Raw genomic sequence first — 19,115 nt, forward strand, 5'->3', positions numbered from 1 at the left:
CTTTCTAACATTTTATTAGAGATACAGAAAAAGAAGGGAAAATAGTTAAAGCCTTTGAAATGTGAAATATTAAATAAGGCTCCTATTTGAACAATGTCTCTTGTTCCCTTTCCCTTTAGCTGGAGAGAGCCTTTAGATAGAAACCCGCCGTTTAACCAGCTTTTAGATGGTATTAGAGATGGTAAAAACTGTCCTTTTGGGGAAAAGAGAAGCAGTTAGTTGAAATGTTGTTGCTGTTGTTATTAAAGTCCAATCCTGTTTCCTAGGAGCCGAAACAAGACAAACCCACACAAGAGGGAAGAGAAAAGAACAGCAAAGATAGAACATGCGGCTTTGGTCTCTGGCTGACTCTTACTTGCAGCCTCAGCAGCTGGAGAAACACAGGCCTGGCACATGGTCTGATCAGCCCCTACACTAGCAAACGTGTACCAGTGTTGGGCTGTTCTGGGCAGTGCTTTTGGCTGCCTCTGTGATCACAGGCTTACAGCAATGTTGCAAACTATGACAGTTTGTCCAGCTAAGACAGACTTTTATTAAAGAGAAGGTAGAAGGAGAGGGACAGGGCAGAGAAGAAATAAGGTAGGGAAGGAAAAACACAGAGAGAGAGGGCATGTGAGAAAGTCTCACATTCCCCGTTGTTTTGGGGCTTTAGCCAGTGCTGGTAAAGGTGTCAGTATCCTCTGGCTCCCTCTCTGCGGCCTGCTCCGATTAGGAAATTTCTTAGCGGTTAAGATGAAGAAGATCTGGGGTCTCAAGTGAGGGGGGAGGTCGCAGCCGTGGTGGTAACGTTCACTGGAGCAGTTGTTGGCAGACAGCTGCTACTGCGGCTTCTTTCCGTCAGGAGTTGTTGCCTTCACTCCCACTCCTCTACTTTGTCCCCAAACATTTTTTCTTTTTAAACCCCCCCAAGAGGAAATAAAGTGCAAAATAGCCCATCTCCTGGTAATTGTTTTCACCAATTAGGCCTAATTTCTGACACACCTGTGACAGTGTACCCCATAAGGCTTTATGGGGGGGTGCTTATAAATGTATGTATGATATAACTGGAACAGGGTTTTGCTACATATGCCATGTAACATATCTATGTAAGGGTTATGATCTACTGGTTATGGTCATCCTAGTTGTATGTAGGCACCATTTGTGTGTTCAAAGTTATATATACTGGCTTGATTTCTAAGTAAGCTTTGTGAGGCATTTGGGCAGCTTCTTTAGGAAGGAATTCGCCAGGTTAAGTACCCAATCGGGAAACACTTGGGGAACAATGCATCTTGGAATGCCCCAATCCACATAAGAAGTCTTCCTGGAGTCATACAAGATACCATGTGGACAATGGCTTCTGCCTGTAAAGACTGAGTCATGCATGGACATGTGACTTGCCCAGGTGACTCCAGAACTCCATCTTAGAGCTGGACTTTGCATAGGAGTGAGGAGGGGGGTCTCCACCCACAAGAGAGTCTATTTAAACCCATGGGAGACCCCTCCATTTTGTCTTCAGCTGGCTAAAGAAGGAGCATCTCCACCCCGCAGGATACTGGAAGGAAACTGGAACAAAGGACAGTAACTACAGGGGGTGTGAGTGATTGCTGGACCCAGGCTAAAAGGAGATTAGCCTGTAAAAGGGGGCATTCTGGAACTGGTGAGGATCTCATCGGTATTTAGTTTGATTAGACATAGATTTGGCGTAGTTGGCAGGATCTGTGCACAGCTGATTGCTTTGAGATACTGATCGTGATTTTAAGTGAGTTTTAAGTGGCCGGAAAACAGACAAAGTGGTTACTGGTTTGTTATTTTCTGTTTGCTTATTTCGGGAAAGGGAAGTAGGGACAGAAAAGGAAGCAAAATAAATAAGAATGAAAATCAAAAGAAGCTAAAACTACACAAGCTGCAAATTGCCCAGAAAGACTGAACAATGGGTGCTGGGAAAGTCTCTGTTAACTAAGAAGCCCCTGAACTGAGTGCATCTCAGTTTCAGTGAACTGCAGATGGGCGTGGCCCAACCTCTGTCTGTGCTGAAGCTGACTGGAGTGTCTAATTTAGCAAGACAGGAGGGGAGGGGTGCCTGTTTTGGCAGGAGGGGTTCTCTGTGGTATCCCAGCTCATCCAGTGATGGTCTCAAGGGAAGACAAATGGAAATTGATGTACAATTTGCCTGGGAAAAGGCTGACCTGGAAAAAGAAAAGGCTGCCCACCAGCCTGGACTTAAGAGACAAAGCAATTAAGACCCAGAAGCATGACCTGGCTGTAATGGAGTGGAAGAGGGGCACAGAGACATGTATCCTGGAGCTGGAAGTTGGGGTCCTGGTGACTGCTGCAGTGGGAACAAACCCCAAGGACTCTAGCTGAAAGCAAACCCAACCTGAGTGAAAGGCGGGGGATTTGGCTGGCCAGCAAAAGGTCTCTCATAGCTGGTAGCTGTGAGCCTACAGCTGGATCAGGGTCTCTTTCCCTTTTGGGGGACACAGGAGTGTCTGCCCCATAGGAGAGCCCAAAAACGAATTGTAGGTATACTGCCTCCGTCATGGTCAGTGTCCAAGTCTCTGGGAGTACGTTCAGGAGGAGGATGTGACGTTGTGCAGACTATATGGTTTTATAAAAACATAATAAGAAGTGAATATAATGTAACTGGAATAGTTTTATAAAAATATGGTAATAAGTGAATATGCTTCATGCAAAAGGTCTCTGGTAAGGTATCATTACAAAGCTTATAATCTACTGAGTGTGATCATCCTATTTGTATAAATGTACCACTCTTGTATCTGGGACTAGAAATAGGAAATATAACTCTGAGGGGCTTTTGTAATTATGCAAAGTGTGGGCCATTAATAGTGGTTTGGAATCTTGATGACTCCCGTTAACCAGGACCATTGTCTGCAGATGGCTGTGTTTTAACTGTGAGACTTCCTGTATATGTGTGTGCTGCCTCCCCTCTGTAGGCCTCAAGCCGCCCCATGAAAAATCAAAAGCTCTTCTCTTCTTGTCTCTCCCAGAAGAAGAACCTGTGCTTTTGCTCTGCCCCGGCCCATAATAAAAAGCAAAAATTTTCCCCGCCAAGCCCACATGGGCACTGCATCACCCTAACTACACTGACAAAGGCCCTCGCCTTTGGTGTGACCCAAGATGGCCATTTTTGTGTAATGGTTTCACAGAAATTATATGGACAGTTACAAATTATGCAGTTTATAGGAACCCTTCTTGATTTTCAAACAAATTGGGAACAGGAAACCAGCCACATGTATCAAACCTTGTTTAATTGTGTTACAAATGCAAAAACCGACTTTTGCTCATTACACAACAAAAATGATATGAAGAAACTACACTGGCCCAGCTGGTCCCCAAACCACCACGTTTATCATCTACATACAAACATACCAGGCCCTACGCTAATGCACCCTGAGCTCTGACTGGTTTGTGGTGGCTTCCAAAACACAGATCAGAGTGAGCATCACTAGAGGGCTCACAAACCACTTAAAGGGGTGCTACCCTATTCCTACACCCAACAATGAGGAGAAGCAGCCTAGTGGTGCTGTCAGAGCTGTGCAGTAGTCGTGTGGCTTGGTACACTGAACTTGTCAAGTAACATGGAGAACTCTTCATCTGTGGCCGGACTAGCTCCACTTCTTTTCCTTTTCCATTCCCACGTTCCATCGCAGAAATGCCAGCTCTCAGTTGATCAAGTTTGTGGAAACATACAAAATTCCCAGTCTTGTACGTCATCCTCACCGCTTTGTACCTGTCACGACAGCACCTTTGCTGTAATCAATGCTAATGTTCATCCATGTAACCCCGACCCCCGTCGCTCACTCGTGGGGCCTCTTGGGAACCTCCGGCCTTCTGAGCAGCTGCAGCAAAGGAACCAACGTGGATTGTACTGTGAGATGGAAGAGCAAAAACTGACCCGTGACTGCAACTCCCCACCCCCACTCAGCACAGACAGGCCTCTGACACCCCCATTCTGTAACTCCAGCTCCCTCAGGATGGGATCATTAGGGAGGCAATTCCCCTCTCTTCCAGCCACTGCAGAGGGCTCTGTACCCAAGGCTGGAGGGCTCCCACTCTCCTGATCCAGCATTGCATCCCCTGTTCCCTTCACACCCCCCAAACCCTGTCACCTGTGTCCCCAAATCTGAAGTGGTTGTGGGTGAGGACAAAGTCACAAAGTTCAGCCACCAGGCATTCTGTGGCCTCATCAGGGATACTGTTCCTGACAGCTTGTAGTCCATCCTCATGTGGAATATTGGTATAAAGAGCTTCTACATCCATGGTGGCCAGGATGGTGTTTTCAGGAAGATCACCAATGCATTGTAGTTTCCTCAGGAAGTCAGTGGTGTCTCGAAGATAGCTGGGAGTGCTGGTAGCGTAGGGTCTGAGGAGAGAGTCCAAATAGCCAGACAATCCTGCTGTAAGAGTGCCGATGCCTGAGATGATGGGGGATCCAGGGTTTCCGGGTTTATGGATCTTGAGTAGCAGATAGAATATTCCTGGTCGGGGCTCTGGGGGTGTGTCCATGTAGATTTGTTCCCGTACTGTAGCCGGGAGTTTCTTGAGCAGATGGTGTCATTTCTTTTGGTATTCCTCAGTGGGATCAGAGGAGAGTGGCCTGTAGAATGTGGTCTTGGAGAGTTGCCTGGCAGCCTCTGGGGACAACTTATACCTTCAAGTCAGTGGCACTGCTATGGGTACCCGCATGGCCCCACAGTATGCCAACATTTTTATGGCTGACTTAGATCGACGCTTCCTCAGCTCTCGTCCCCTAGCGCCCCTCCTCTGCTTGCGCTACATTGATGACATCATCATCATATGGACCCACGGAAAGGAGGCCCTTGAAGAATTCCACCTGGATTTAAACAATTTCCACCCCACCATCAACCTCAGCCTGGACCAGTCCACACAAGAGATCCACTTCCTGGACACTACAGTGCAAATAAGTGATGGTCACATAAACACCACCCTATACCGGAAACCTACTGATCGCTATACATACCTACATGCCTCCAGCTTCCATCCAGAACACATCACACGATCCATTGTCTACAGCCAAGCCCTAAAATACAACCAAATTTGCTCCAACCCCTCAGACAGAGACAAACACCTACAAGATCTTTATCAAGCATTCTAAAAACTACAATACCCACCTGGGGAAGTGAGGAAACAGATTGACAGAGCGAGACGGGTACCCAGCAATCACCTACTACAGGACAGGCCCAACAAGGAAAATAACAGAATCCCCACTGGCCATCACATACAGCCACCAGCTAAAACTTCTCCAGGGCATTATCAACGATCTACAACCTATCCTGGAAAATGATCCCTCACTCTCACAGACCTTAAGAGACAGGCCAGTCCTCGCTTACAGACAACCCCTGAACCTGAAGCAACTACTCACCAGCAACTACACACCACACCACAGAAACACCCACCCAGGAACCAATCCCTGTAGCAAACCTCGTTGCCTACTCTGTCCCCATATCTACTCTGGCGACACCAACAGAGGACCCAACCACATCAGCCACACCATCAAGGGCTCATTCACCTGCACATCTACTAATATTATATATGCCATCATGTGCCATCAATGCCCCTCTGCCATGCACACTGGCCAAACTGGACAGTCCCTACGTAAAAGAATAAATGGACACAAATCGGACATCAAGAATGGTAACATACAAAAGCCAGTAGGTGAACACTTCAATCTCCCTGGTCATTCTATCACAGATTTAAAAGTCACTATTCTTGAACAAAAAAACTTCAGAAACAGACTTCAAAGAGAAACAGCAGAACTAAAATTCATTTGCAAATTTAACACCATTAATCTGGGTTTGAATAGGGACTGGCTCATTACAGAAGCAGCTTTGCCTCTCCTGGAATTGACACCTCCTCATCTATTTTTGGGAGTGGACTACATCCACCCTGACTGAATTGGCCGTCAACACTGGTTCTCCACTTGCGAGGTACTCCCTTCTCTTCATGTGTCAATATATAATGCCTGCATCTGTAATTTTCACTCCATGCATCTAAAGAAGTGAGGTTTTTACCCATGAAAGCTTATGCCCAAATAAATCTGTTAGTCTTTAAGGTGCCACCGGACTCCTTGTTGTTTTTGTAGGTACAGACTAACATGGCTACCCCCTGATACTCTCTATTTATAAGATTTCTTAATGGTTTTCCAGGGCAGAGAATGAGACTTTCTATTATGTATAAGCAGTCCACACTAAGAACATTCCTAATGCTCTGACACTAGAAGGAAGATAAAAGGAAATTCTGAAGAAAGTATGTAGATGTGTCAGTGTCCAAAACTCACCTTTTTGCTTTTCAAGGTGGTATCCAGATTTATTTCTTTTCGCACTTTCTGGCAACGCAGACATCGCAAAACCTATGTGGTGTAGACAGAATAATAGGATGACATTACATTTCTTGTATGAAAGTATTGCAAGGGAACATGTTCAATTTCCTTACTAACTTTTACAGATCTCCAGTTAATGTTCCACCACTAGCTTAAGTGGACTCATTGTTTACGCCTTAATATTTCTTTTCCTGACACCTGTATTTCAACATTCCTTATTTCTGCTTAAAGGTACATATAGCATTTCTTTAATCCATTCTATTTTTACAATATAATTCATTCTACTTTCACACAAGTCATTGCTCAATGAAAATTTATGGGCTGTGGTTTGTAGGATACACTGGATAACGTACTTGAGAAATAAAGATAAAAATTAGGCTTTTTTGCTAATATTTCTATGTCACACTCTTTTGTGGTGTCACTGAGAAATACGCTGTTACAGTGCCGACATATGGAGGTGCGACAGAGTGCTGGGTAAGGCACGAGGCACCCAGAGTAGCACTCTGTTCACAGCCCCGCCAATCAGGCAGAGCAGATTGGAGCTGAGGAGGCAGCCCTGTGCCTAGTTTGTGGGTGGGGCGGGGCGGAAAGTCTAAGCCCTTCGCCAGGGCTCACAGATAGGCCCAGGAAGGAGGTGAATGCAGGGGAAGTGGGCAGTGAGAGGGCGGGAGAGATTGCTCTCCCCTTGCTTGTAAAGGCACTAGGTATGCTGGAAAACCAAACACATTTGCCCCGCTCTGCCCCTGCTCTGAGGCCTCAGCCTCACCCCTGCTAGACCCTTTTCCAAGGCTCCTCCCTCTGTGACTCGCACTCCCCCACCCTCACTCACTCTTTTCACTGGGCTGGCTTGAGGGGTTGGTGTGCAGGAGGGGGGGTGAGCTCTGGGCTAAGGATGTGGGTTCCAGAGTGGTGCCAGAAATGAAGGGTTCAGGGTGCAGGAGGAATCTCTGGGGCACAGAGTGAGATGTCTGGGGGGGTCATGCTCAGGGGGGCTGGAGATAAGGGGCTTGGCGTGCAGGAGGGTGCTCTGGGCTGGAGCCAAGGGGTCTGGAGGACAGGAGGAGGATCAGGGCTGGGGCTGGGGGTTGGTCATGGGAAGGGATGAGGGGTGCAGGCTTTGGGTAGCGCGTACCTCAGGTGCCTCCTGGAAGCAGCGGCATGCCCCCCTCCAGCTCCTACTCGGAGGTGCATCCAGACAGCTCTGCGCGCTGCCCCATCCACAGGCGCCTCCACTGCAGCTCCCATTGGTCACGGTTCACAGCCAATGGGAACTTCGGAGTCGGTGACTGCAGAAGGGAAAGCACAGCACACAGAGCCACCTGGCCGTGAGCCAGGGAGCTGGACGGGGGGACATGGCACTGCTTCCGAGTGGTGTGCAGAGCCACAGAAGGCTTGGAGTCTGCCTTAGCCCTGCTGCGCCACCAACTGGACTTTTACCAGCCCGGTCAACACTGGAGCTGCCAGGGTCCCTTTTCTACCAGGTGTTCCTGTCAAAAACCGGACAGCTGGCAACCATAGGTGGGACTCAATGATCAATAAGTTGCACAGGGTGTTGAACCAGAACAAGGATTGCTGCGGGGTTTGTATACTGATACACAAGTGGGACTGAGGAGATCCTCTTGCAGTAGGCAAAGGAGATTTTCTTGGAAATGTGAAGAAAACTAGTGATCTTAATCCTGGTCCCAGTGAAGGTAAATTTAACACTTCAGGTAAAGCCTGTGTTGGCAGATCAGGAACATCATGTAGATGCTGAAGATTTCCACTGAAGAAAAACAATTGCTTACCTTCCAAGGAGAATTTGGCAGCAAATCGACACAGGTTGAGTCTGCCTGCTTTATTCATTCCTTCTGGATACGTGTTAGTCCTTTTATAGGCCAATACCTGTGCGATTTTTTCCTCGAAAGATATCACTGAGTATTGATCACAGAACATTACACGCTGTTAACATTGAGAAAATTGCAACCATCAAATATCAATGCATATAATAATCAGTATTTGTGGTGTAGGCATGACATGAAAATAGCAGACATATAAGCAGGGAAAGCCGAACTCAGCCAAACCCTCAATGCCGCATCAGACATGGGCCAATCACAAGGGCTCCATAAGTACATTTGAGCTGTGTGCATAAGTTCAAAGTATTTCCAGCTTACGAAGTCTGGCAGCATTAGACCCAGGCTGACCACATTTCGTGAGAAATAACGAGATCGCCTGTAATATTTTAACACAGTAACATCATAGGCACTCGGGATAGGAAATAGAACAGCACAAGAATGAGAATTTTAAAAAAAAGCACAAGCAGGGGTATTTGCAGACACTGTGGAAAACAACAGAATATATATATATGGAAACCCTCTTCCTACCTGCCTTATCTGCCATACTGATGTTTAGAACAGGGAGTTCCTTTCCTAGCCAAGGTGTCCGTGAAAAAAATCCGTTTTCTGAAACTCTGGAGAATCTGAAATATTTAAACCCATATAACACACACATTTACGTATCTCAATGATAACAGGCATGAAAACCTTGTAAAATCCAAAGCATGCATTGGAAGAAAACACCTCATAATCATGACCATTCTTAATGGGGGAGGGAGGATTAGGGCACGGTGGCTAAACAGTCCCACACGCTGCCCCCTGCTCTGTGTCCGGGACTGGACCCGGCTGCTCCCGCGCGGGGCTGGGGGCAGAACAACCTCAGCCCAAGCCCATGGCCCCGACGCCTGGACTGTTCAGGCTATAGAAGGTGGGCGAGTGGGGTCCCTAGGTGGGGAGAGGCAGCTGGGAATTGTTTCCTCTCCACACACACATTCGCCCCTCTTAGACACAGCCAGCCCCAGCCCCAGCTCATGAAAGTCCTTCCTACCCCAGGGCAGTACCCAATACAGGTGTTGAGTATGGCCCTTCCCACCATAAACAATCATGTTTACAGAAGGATCATAGAGGTTTTTTTTAATGTACGTGGTAGTCAGGGGAGGGGTTGCACGGTGAGGGGCTCTGTTTTCTGATTTACAAACTTCTCCCAGGAACCCCCACCCATGTGTGCATTTGTGTCAGGATCATAATTCAACCAGACATGCACAAGAGTGTCTGTCCCCACCCCCCATACAAATGGGAAAGGACCCTCCAACCCTCCTGACATAGAGAGCTGCCCTGCTGGGATCCCCTCTCCCCAGCACAATCAGCTCAGGGGTGTGCGGTAAGCCTGGCTCTCCATGCACCAGCAGCAGCACCCTGGGAGTTTCTAGTTTCCCCTAAAAAGTTGCTATTTTTTCAATGCAGGCTGTGAGTCTCCCAGGCTCACGTGACTCCAGCGGCTGGGGATTTACAGGGACCCCCAGATCTCACAGCGGCAGCAGCCCTGGGAGTCCAGCCCTGGTGTAGCTGGGGCAGCAGTTGCCTCCCGCCCCCGACTCACCTGCTGTCCCAGTACCAGTGGCTGTGCAGGGCAGCTCCCGGCCCCACCTAACGCCCCCTGGCTCCTCCTAGCCAGGGTAGGACCCCACACCCTCCCCCGGCACGTGTGGCGCAGACCCAGGTGGAGCCAGGCGCTGAGATCCCCAAGGACCCAGCAGCACGTGGCGCTCCCAAGACCAGCTGTTCCATCCCCAGAGCCTGCTGCGGGCCGGGCCGCCCTCTAGGTAACGGGCCGGGGGAAGGGGCTCAGCCCCCAGCTCTGTATCCGGGGCTGGGCCCGGCTGCTCCCGCGTGGGGCTGGGGGCAGAGCAGACCAGCCCGAGCCCAGGGCCCCGGCACAGAGCGCAGGAGGGGGCTAAGCTGCAGCAGCCCAGGGCAGGGAGCTGGGGACGTGGAGGGGTCTGGGCTGGGGGCACGGAGGGGTCTTTGCTGAGGGAGCTGGGGGTCTCTACTGGGGGGGACAGGGAGCTGGGGCCATGGAGGGGTCTGTGCAGGGGGGTTGGGAGCGGGGGACACAGGGATCTGTGCAGGGGGAAGGCAGGGAGGGGTCTGTGCAGGGAAGGCAGGAAGGGGTCTGTGCGAAGGGGGGGCAGGGAGCTGGCGGTATGGAGGGGGTCTCTGCCGGTGGGGGCAGGGAGCGGTGTGGCGGGACAGGGAGCTGGGGACATGGAGGGGTCTGTGCAGGGGGGTTGGGAGCAGGGGACACAGGGATCTGTGCAAGGGGAAAGCAGGGAGGGGTCTGTGCGGGGAAGGCAGGGAGGGGTCTGTGTGAAGGGGGTCAGGGAGCTGGTGGTATGGAGGGAGTCTCTGCCGGTGGGGGCAGGGAGCGGTGGGGCGGGGCAGGGAGCTGGGGACATGGAGGGGTCTGTGCGGGGGGGCAGGCAGCTGGGGGTCTGTGCGGGGGAGGGCTGGGGGCAGGGAGGGGTCTGTGCTGTGTGGAGCAGGCCCAGTTCCACAAATGCAGGAGCCTAAACCCCTGAATGAGTCTTGGCCTAGCCTCATACTTTCCCTGTTAACTCTCCCAAACATTTCATACACCTAAGGCCAGATCTACACCACGAACTTATGTTAACTCAAGTTACGTCAGCATAGAATCACCACAATATGTCACTTGGGTGCATGCTGACTAGACTGCCGTGTATCCCATATGTCAAATTACACATCATTTTTGCACCTAAATCCCACAAACCTGCGTGGCCCCCCTCGCTGTCTGCTATCTCTGACAGACGCTCGGAGCCTGCACTGCTTTGCACTGTTGGTGTGAAATTTGCAAGGTCAGGGTGCAAAATCCTGCCATATTTGCAAAGCTGCAAGGATAGACGCGGGGGAGGAGATGCTGTTGGTGTGCAGCACAGATCGCTGTGGGACATAGTGACAACCAATTCAAACTTGCAGGTGGCACTCGCAGAGCGGCTGCAGATGGTGGAATAGCCGTTCTGGACCTGAGAAACAAGCTCCAGTTGGTGCAGTTTGGTGGGGTGGCAGCATGATGCAGGTTTGGGATGACGAGCGGCAACTGCAGAACTTTTGGAGGCACAGATTCCTGGATCTGTGCCAAACTTGCCAAAATGAGCCCTGGGCGGACAGTGGAGAAGGGATTCTAGATTGCACTGTGGAAACTTGCAACACTAGTTTGCTACCAGTCACTCAGAGCAGTGGTCTCTCAGCTACATACAAGTGGAGCAGATTTTGTTATTCTGAGTAGTTAACCCGTATTGTTAGGGCCCATTCCACGGTAAATGGCCTGTTCACACCTCTCCAATCATAGGACAACAAGGCAGTGTGAGTGGGCTGCAGACGGGTTTGTCTCTTACAACTTTCTTAAATTACCACAGCAGTGTTTCTGAGTTGATGAGGCCATAGACCCAAAGGGGATGTTTTCAACTCATAACTCTGTGATGTTGTGTGTCTGCACATGAGCGGAATGCAGGGCAATCAATACCCCAGAAACAGCCAGAAGCCGGGAGGGGCGGGTTACTAGCCAGGCCCCTCTCTCTCTTTTTTTTTTTTTTCTTTGTCTTTGCAGAGACAGTTTCTGTTGTGGGCGATCCCTCTGGCAGGTCATTCCCTGTGTATTCACCTGATACCTGAGCCAATCAGGTCTCAAGGGGGGAAATGTTCTAAATAAGTCACCTTAACAGAGCCATGTCCCATTCATGGCTCTTCTTCCCTGCAGGAGCAAGTAGGTGTCTGGTGTGAGAGCTGCACTTGGTGACAACAGGGAGGTATTTTGAAAAGGAGGAGGAGCTGGTGCTGTTAACAACAACTGAAGAAGCCAGGTGTGTACAGGAGATATGCCCACATTATAGAGATATGGGCCTTTTCCTCACTGCCAAACAAGTTTGATTTTTTGTTGTTGTTGCCACCTTGCAGTAACAAGGGGGTTTGAGCCATTCTGAAGTAACAGCACAATGAGGACAAGACACTTGCCTTTTAGCAGCGAGGGAAAAGGCTCCAGAGAACGTCTTTACAATAAGATCACAGAGCAATGCGCTGACGTGCGTGTGCCATGGGACAGAAGGGTCATTTTTGTGCTGAAACCTTCTTGCTCAGTCTGTGTAACAGTGACACAAGGGGGGGTGGGGGGGTCTGTATAAAGCACCGTGGTAGGTTTTCTGCTGAGTAGCTTGTTTTCAAAAGGAGATGGGTAAGTATTTCAAATGCTATTTCCAGTGGCTTATACTATTTTCAGTGTTTTGTGGGCATTCGGTGTTTCTTTACTAATACGCTGTGTGACCGACTCGGCAGTGGAAAGGGGCTAATAAAGAACTACTCAGACTTTCACTCAGGGTTTTACAGACAATAGTCCTGAAGTTCAACTCTGTAGAACGCTTCCTAAAAAGTCCTGAAAACACAGACATGTGGGCTGGGTCCTCTCTGCTCCCCAAACTTGTGTTTTATCAGCTGTTTCTAGCAGGTATTGTGATTAGCTTTATGACAAGCTGCCTAGGCAAGATCAAGTATCACTTACGATTTGTGAGCTATATGCATCATGGACATCAGGTTAGTTTTACTAGGAGATAACACAGGCTGGTGAACCCATCCAAGAGTGCACCTTCTGACCTTCCTTACTTGTGGTAAACACCTCAATGTCTCCACTTCCCATTCTCCAGTGAGGTAATAACTATCCTACCATGACCACTTACCCTTCAGCATTTTGCAGCCTTCAATAGAAGTCTTACCACCCAAAGATTTTGGGTCTCCTGGCTGAGTGCATGATAGTCAAGGTCTTTCACAAAAACTCTCAAGTCACTTTGGGCTTTTAAAATGTTTGTTCATGCCTGTGATCATCCTGATACTGAAATGTGTATGTTATATGGGTTTCTTTATTTCAGATTCTTCAGAATTACAGAAAACTCTTTTTTTTCCCCCCAAAAAAGCTGTACTGGGCAAAAAATTCACTGTCATAAACATCAGTCTGGCAGGTAAGGAGAGAGTTTCCTTTCCATACATAGTTTGTTGTTTTATGAATATATTATACAGTATCTTCAAACGCCCCTGTTTGTGCTATTTTTTGAAATTCACATTTTAGTGCTGTTACATTTCCTGTCCTGAGTGACTATGTGTCATGGAGTCACCGGGGCGATGCTCTGGAACTACTCCATATGAAGCTAGTCAGGACTCTGGGGAAGCCTCCTCTCTGAGCAGACTGTCTCCAGGGCAAGAAGCTTCCACAGCTTTGACCTTTCTGGGTCTGACCTCGGAGCATTCAGCATCCCCTTCGGCACCGTGCGCTTCCCACAGCGAGTCCGCCCGGACGGGGCTCCTGGGGAAGCCAGAGGGCCCAGCACCCCAACTCCGGAATCAGACGTGACTCTCAGCCAGCCGGTAAAACAGAAGGTTTATTAGTTGGCGGGAACACAGCGTAGGACAGAACTTGTTAGCACAGAAATCAGTGACTTTCAGCCAAGTCCATCTTGGGGGGAGGGGAACCCAGAGCCAGGGCTCTGGCCCTCCCCTTGCACCCCAAGCCAGCTGAGACTGATTCGCTTCCAGCCGCCTGGCCCCTGCCCTTCCCGTTGCTCCTCCTCTGGCCATGTCTCGCTTCCCAGGCCAAGAGTCACCTGGTCGCATCCCCCTCCTGGGTCTCAGGGTACGAAGGGGCGGCAATAGCATCTGTGCAGGCACCTGGAGCAGCCCCCCCAAAAGTCACATCCCCTTATTCCCACCACGTCACACTATGATCTTACGTGGTTAAAATCTTATAGGTGTGATCTAATTATATCAAATACAATTTGATCTCATTACAAAATCTGGTTGTATTTGAGCAAGCCACAAATACTTCAAACTTATGCACATAACTCAGATTTACTTATGTCATTCTTGCGACTGGTCTATGACTGCTGCATTGTTGGGTTTGCCTTACCTTGCTTACATGTCTGCAATTTACATGTCACACCTCACCTACAAAACAAAGTCTGATTGTTATACAGGTAGATACTTCGTGTTCGCAATTATGTATATGTTAACAGTGTGAAATGTTTTCTTCTGTGAACAATACTCAGGGACAGCTTTTGAGGACAAAGTTGCCCACGTTTTGGCATATAAGAGGAGTAACATCTATCCTGAAGGAATGAATAAAACAGGCAGACGTAACCTGCGTCGATTTTCTGCCAACTTTTCTTTGGAAGGCAAGCAATACTTGTTTTTTTTCATGTAATAAAGACACAGAATACAGTGGAATCTTCAGCATATAAGAGTGTTAACCTTACCTTCAATAGGACCATGTTTAGTATCCCTAGTTTTCTTCAAATTTCCCAGAAAATCTCCTTGCTACATATATAGGCAGTGTAACAAACATATGTGTCAGTTACATGACAAATGAGTATAAAGTATAAATATTTCCCTATGATTTAACTTTATTTCTCAAGTATGTTATCCAGTGTATCCAGCAACAACAATCCATATATGTTCACTGAGCAATGATTTCTAGTTTTTTAAAAATTTTCAACATTTAATTATACAGGTCTGTCTCATCTTACGTGCGGGTTCCATTCCGCGGTTAGAGCGTAAAGCGAAAACCGCGTATAGTCAAAATTCCATTGAGTTCAATGGCGGGCGAAATCGCCCGCACTACAAGTATAGTATTAAAATTGTTATTTTTCTCTTTTTTGTTTTGTTTTTTTTTTTTTGGGGGGGGGGGGGGGTTTTGCTGACCACGTAAAGTTGAAATCGCGCATGTTAAATGTGCGTAAGATGCGACAGACCTGTAACCATATAGTGAAATTCCCCCCTTGTACTCACGTTAAGGTGACCCCTATGCATACAGATATCTTTTCTATGCATATGCCTTATAATGAATCTGTGACTTTGAAAATATCTGATAATTGCTTAAGTTCAACACTTGATGTCATCATCACGTCTCCATCTGTCCTGATTTGCAGAGGGGACGCTTTTCTATTCTGCCAAAGAGAGAAAGGTGGTCGTTGTTCACACCATGGATCAAGCCCTACAACTTTTTAAACAATATCATGACAGTCCCCAGGGTGGACATGAAGGAAAAGTCAAAACGAGAATTGCGCTAACCTCAAGATACTATTGGCCACGGATGACAAAGGACATCTCAGGCTGGGTATGTAAAGTAATGAAACAAAATCCTGAAATAGGTGATTTAGAATTTAAATACAGATCTGAAATGTTCAATGCAAAGAACGATATTAATACGGTTGGTGTGAAAGTGTGAACTCCGTTCCCTTGCAATAATGTTTTCATACAAGAATGTTCATGTCGTCATGTTATTCCGTCCAAACTAGGTTGAGCAATGTCTGCATTGCCAGAAGGCAGGAAAGGAATTAAATCAAGATACCACCTTGGAAAACATAAAGGTAAAGTTTGGACTCTGAGACATCTGCTACGTATCTTCTTGTACAGCCTTTCCATTGTCAATGCATGAGGAATGTTCTTAGTGCAGACTGCGTATACGTGATATAGAGTCTTAGTCACTTCCTTCAAAGGCAGTAAGAAATCTTTGAAAGAGAGAGTCAGAGATAATTTATCATTATTCATTTTGATTATTGCTACACAACGAGGCCTTGAATTTGCCACAACGAATGCAGTGTGGGTGAGTGGCACAATGGAGTGCAACAATGACCTCTCTAGCTCCTTGCACTGGCATGGTCTATTTCTGCAGGTTTAGCCTTGTATCATTTTTCCTACCCCTAGTCTTGTATTTCTGTTTCGTTTGTTTGCTTCTTTCTTTCTTTCTTTCTTTCTTTCTTTCTTTCTTTCTTTCTTTCTTTCTTTCTTTCTTTCTTTCTTTTTGTTCCGTTTTTAAAAAACGGAAATTAGATTCTGATTGTGTGGTTGTGGAAACCACATTAGAGCGTTTCCTTTGCTTACTGCGTATGGGCTTATTGAGACCATTTAAAAGAAAAATCCAAAGTCTGACTAACCTGCACCCCTGCATCTAGGTCAGCCAGCCCTGGGAACTGGCGGGAATGCATTTAACAGGGCCACTGCCAGCGACAAAGAAGGGATACCAGTACATACTGACAGCCCCGGATTATGTTACAAGATGGGTGGAAGCATTTCCACTTCGAACTAAGTCAGCCTATGAGGTAGTAAAGAAAATACACAAGATAATTATGCAGCATGGATATGTACAGCAGATACTGACAGATCGCGGTCCTGAATTCAATAATGAGGTAAAGATTTATTTTTGAGGTTATTTTTACTATTTCTTCAATCACACTATCAGGTCACGGATAGTCGATAGTGAACATGGGCTTCGTTGCTCTTGTGAGGTGTGTTTTTTTTTTAATGTAAATTGTTGCTGACGAGTTTTTTTCGGAACACTCGCCCTATTTTTGCAAACACTGTAGTTGGTCACCCCATCAGGCTAGCTATAACGTGCGCGCGCGCGTGTGTGTGTGTGTGTGTGTGTGTGTTTTCTTACCTACCAAACTAACCCCCAACATATTATTCCAGGTAGTAAACGAAAAGTAAACCACAGAAATCACACACACAATCAATGGCAAATAGGGGAAGGAACATAAATACAGACTTGTCCAAAGGAAAGCTTATGGTGTAACTTATTTTCTTTCAGTATAATCTGGAAATATGCAAAAAGTGGGGAATAGAACGTATCTTCACCAGCCCAGGCCACCCACTAACCAACGGATTTGCTCACAGCACTACCAAATCCATCAAAAGGTAATTTTAGGGGTGGGAAAATTACAATACTAAAGGCAAGTAGAATGCACCATGCCAGAAGCTTCTAAATCTTGCAAGTCAATTTATTACTTTGCACGTCTTTATACTATATCACATGTGAAATGAAGAATAAGCATAGCAATGCCCTGGGATGACCTCCTCCTGGTGCCTTTTTGATTCCATATAATCTGTCTCAGTCGTTTACTTTTTTCCTCCACAAACTATTCCATCACCATTTGTTACAGAGCATTGCAGAAGTTGGTTGATGACACTGGGAGTAACTGGGATGAATTTCTTGGTGACATTTTATTTTCTTTGCAATCTCAAGTGAACATGACCACCGAAATGTCACCCTTTCGACTGCTGTATGGCTTTGAAGCAAGATTTCCAGACCAAGTCTCAGAGAATTATACGGTAAGTGTATTTTAGTACCGTCAGTTTTCACGTCAATATCTTATTCTGTGAATCTTAATTTCACAAATACATCCCCGTCTCCGTTTGTTTCAAAGCTACCAAATTTCGAGGAACACGGTGAACAATTCTACAAAGAGTACGGCATACATTTGAAAATGAGAAAGGATGCTGACGTTGCACTCGCTCTTAGTAATATTGCTAAAGCAGCAGAAAAAAGCAACACCAAACGGTATGCTAAAGGAAAGCGTTCTCAATATGGGGAAATAGCATTTGAGGTTGGGGACTGTTATGTTACTGAATACAAGAAGGAAAAGAAGAAAAGGAGGACTGCTGCAACCTAGCTATCATGGCCCATACAAAGTTACCGCTGTTGTGGGTAAAGAGTTAAATTGGGAACCATCTCAGGGAAACTGTTAGGATCTATGTACTGTGTCTCCCACTTAAAATCGTTTAAAGAGCCACCAACATTAGGGGCTGAAAACAGATCAGAGGAAAACACGGAAATCGAAACGGCTCTGGATGAGATTGAAAAAACATTGCCCTCCGAAGAGATTGGGAAAATGGGTGGCCATATACGTTTATGGAGGGGATGGTATGATGGGATAGCCTAATTTTGGCAATTAATTCGTCTGACTACTAGCGGTAAATATGCCCAATGGCTTGTGATGGGACGTTAGATGGGGTGGGATCTGAGTTATTACAGAGAATTCTTTCCTGGGTGTCTGGCTGGTGAGTCTTGGCCACATGCTCAGGGTTTAGTTGATCGCCATATTTGGGGTCGGGAAGGAATTTTCCTCCAGGGCAGATTGGCAGAAGCCCTGCGGAGTTTTCACCTTCCTCTGCAGCGTGGGGCACGGGTCACTTGCTGGAAGATTCTCTGCATCTTGAAGTCTTTAAACCATGATTTGAGGACTTCAATGGTTCAGGCACAGGTCTGATACAGGAGTGGGTGGGTGAGATTCTGTGGCCTGCGTTGTGCAGGAGGTCAGACTAGATGATCATAATGGTCCCTTTTGACCTTAAAGTCTGATTCTATCTCTCGCGAGCCTCCTGAGAGCCGAGTGATAAATGTTATAGTCTTGGCCTTCACAACATCCTCTGGCAGACATGTCTTGACTAATGATTATATGTTCAAGGAATATTATTTTGTTAACTGAAATGATATTTAGTGATATTAACTCTGATTTCATTTTCTCATCTCTGACTTATCAAAGGTCCAGTGTGCCCTGCCCTCCAGAGGAAATCAATGAGATTTCTGACTAAATGAGAAGAAAAAGTACAGCTGCCCAAAATGTGCATAGTTCAGTTGTTTATAAAAGATGTACATTGTGCAATTGTTTTGTAAAGAGAAATATTTTGGTTTTCTTGGAATAACAGCTGGAATATAAAGGAGTAATCGAGAAGTTTAATTTTAATGTACATTTAAGAACAAAAAACGTGTTAACTCTGTATAGTAAATATGTTTAGGTGCTTGTTTCTGAAAAAATATTGAAAGGAAAAGTAAGCTATTTTTGTTTATATATCTTGTTACAATAATCAAGTTTTTACATTTTGAAAAATACCTGTCTTTGTGTCCACATTGACAGTGGAGATTTCAAAACGGTAGCGAATTCCCATCACAGTTTACTACCTCTCATCTTGGTCATCCTGTGGGCCAGAGGTAGCTAATTGTGGCCAATGGTTGATGCTCGGCCAGAATTTGCTACCCCAGGCCAGAGACTGAAAGGCAAGAGGTAGCAAATTCTGACAGGTACCGCTGGCATAGAGCGGCTACACGGAAGACCTTACAGCAGTACAGC

The 19,115-nt window shown here is 46.8% G+C and overlaps 1 protein-coding gene across 1 annotated transcript; it reads left to right on the top strand.

The window, feature by feature from the left end:
• The first annotated feature begins 16,181 nt into the window (after positions 1-16,181).
• Positions 16,182-18,714, top strand: KRBA2 (KRAB-A domain containing 2). Its single transcript, XM_034768332.1, has 5 exons — positions 16,182-16,394; positions 16,796-16,902; positions 17,148-17,316; positions 17,412-17,545; positions 18,531-18,714. The coding sequence occupies exons 1-5, from the start codon at positions 16,188-16,190 to the stop codon at positions 18,577-18,579; spliced, it is 666 nt and encodes a 221-aa protein (XP_034624223.1). The 5' UTR covers positions 16,182-16,187; the 3' UTR covers positions 18,580-18,714.
• The last annotated feature ends 401 nt before the right edge of the window (positions 18,715-19,115 follow it).

Source organism: Trachemys scripta, chromosome 4, assembly GCF_013100865.1.
Source record: "Trachemys scripta elegans isolate TJP31775 chromosome 4, CAS_Tse_1.0, whole genome shotgun sequence".
Classification (NCBI taxonomy): Eukaryota; Metazoa; Chordata; order Testudines; family Emydidae; genus Trachemys; species Trachemys scripta.

What these genes read in the sequence shown, in the direction of transcription:
- KRBA2 (XM_034768332.1), top strand. Translation starts at nt 16,188, where the DNA reads ATGCATTTAACAGGGCCACTGCCAGCGACAAAGAAGGGATACCAGTAC. An exon ending in GTCCTGAATTCAATAATGAG is followed by an intron (nt 16,395 to 16,795) that starts GTAAAGATTTAT and finishes ATTTTCTTTCAG; the next exon opens with TATAATCTGGAAATATGCAA. An exon ending in ACTACCAAATCCATCAAAAG is followed by an intron (nt 16,903 to 17,147) that starts GTAATTTTAGGG and finishes CATTTGTTACAG; the next exon opens with AGCATTGCAGAAGTTGGTTG.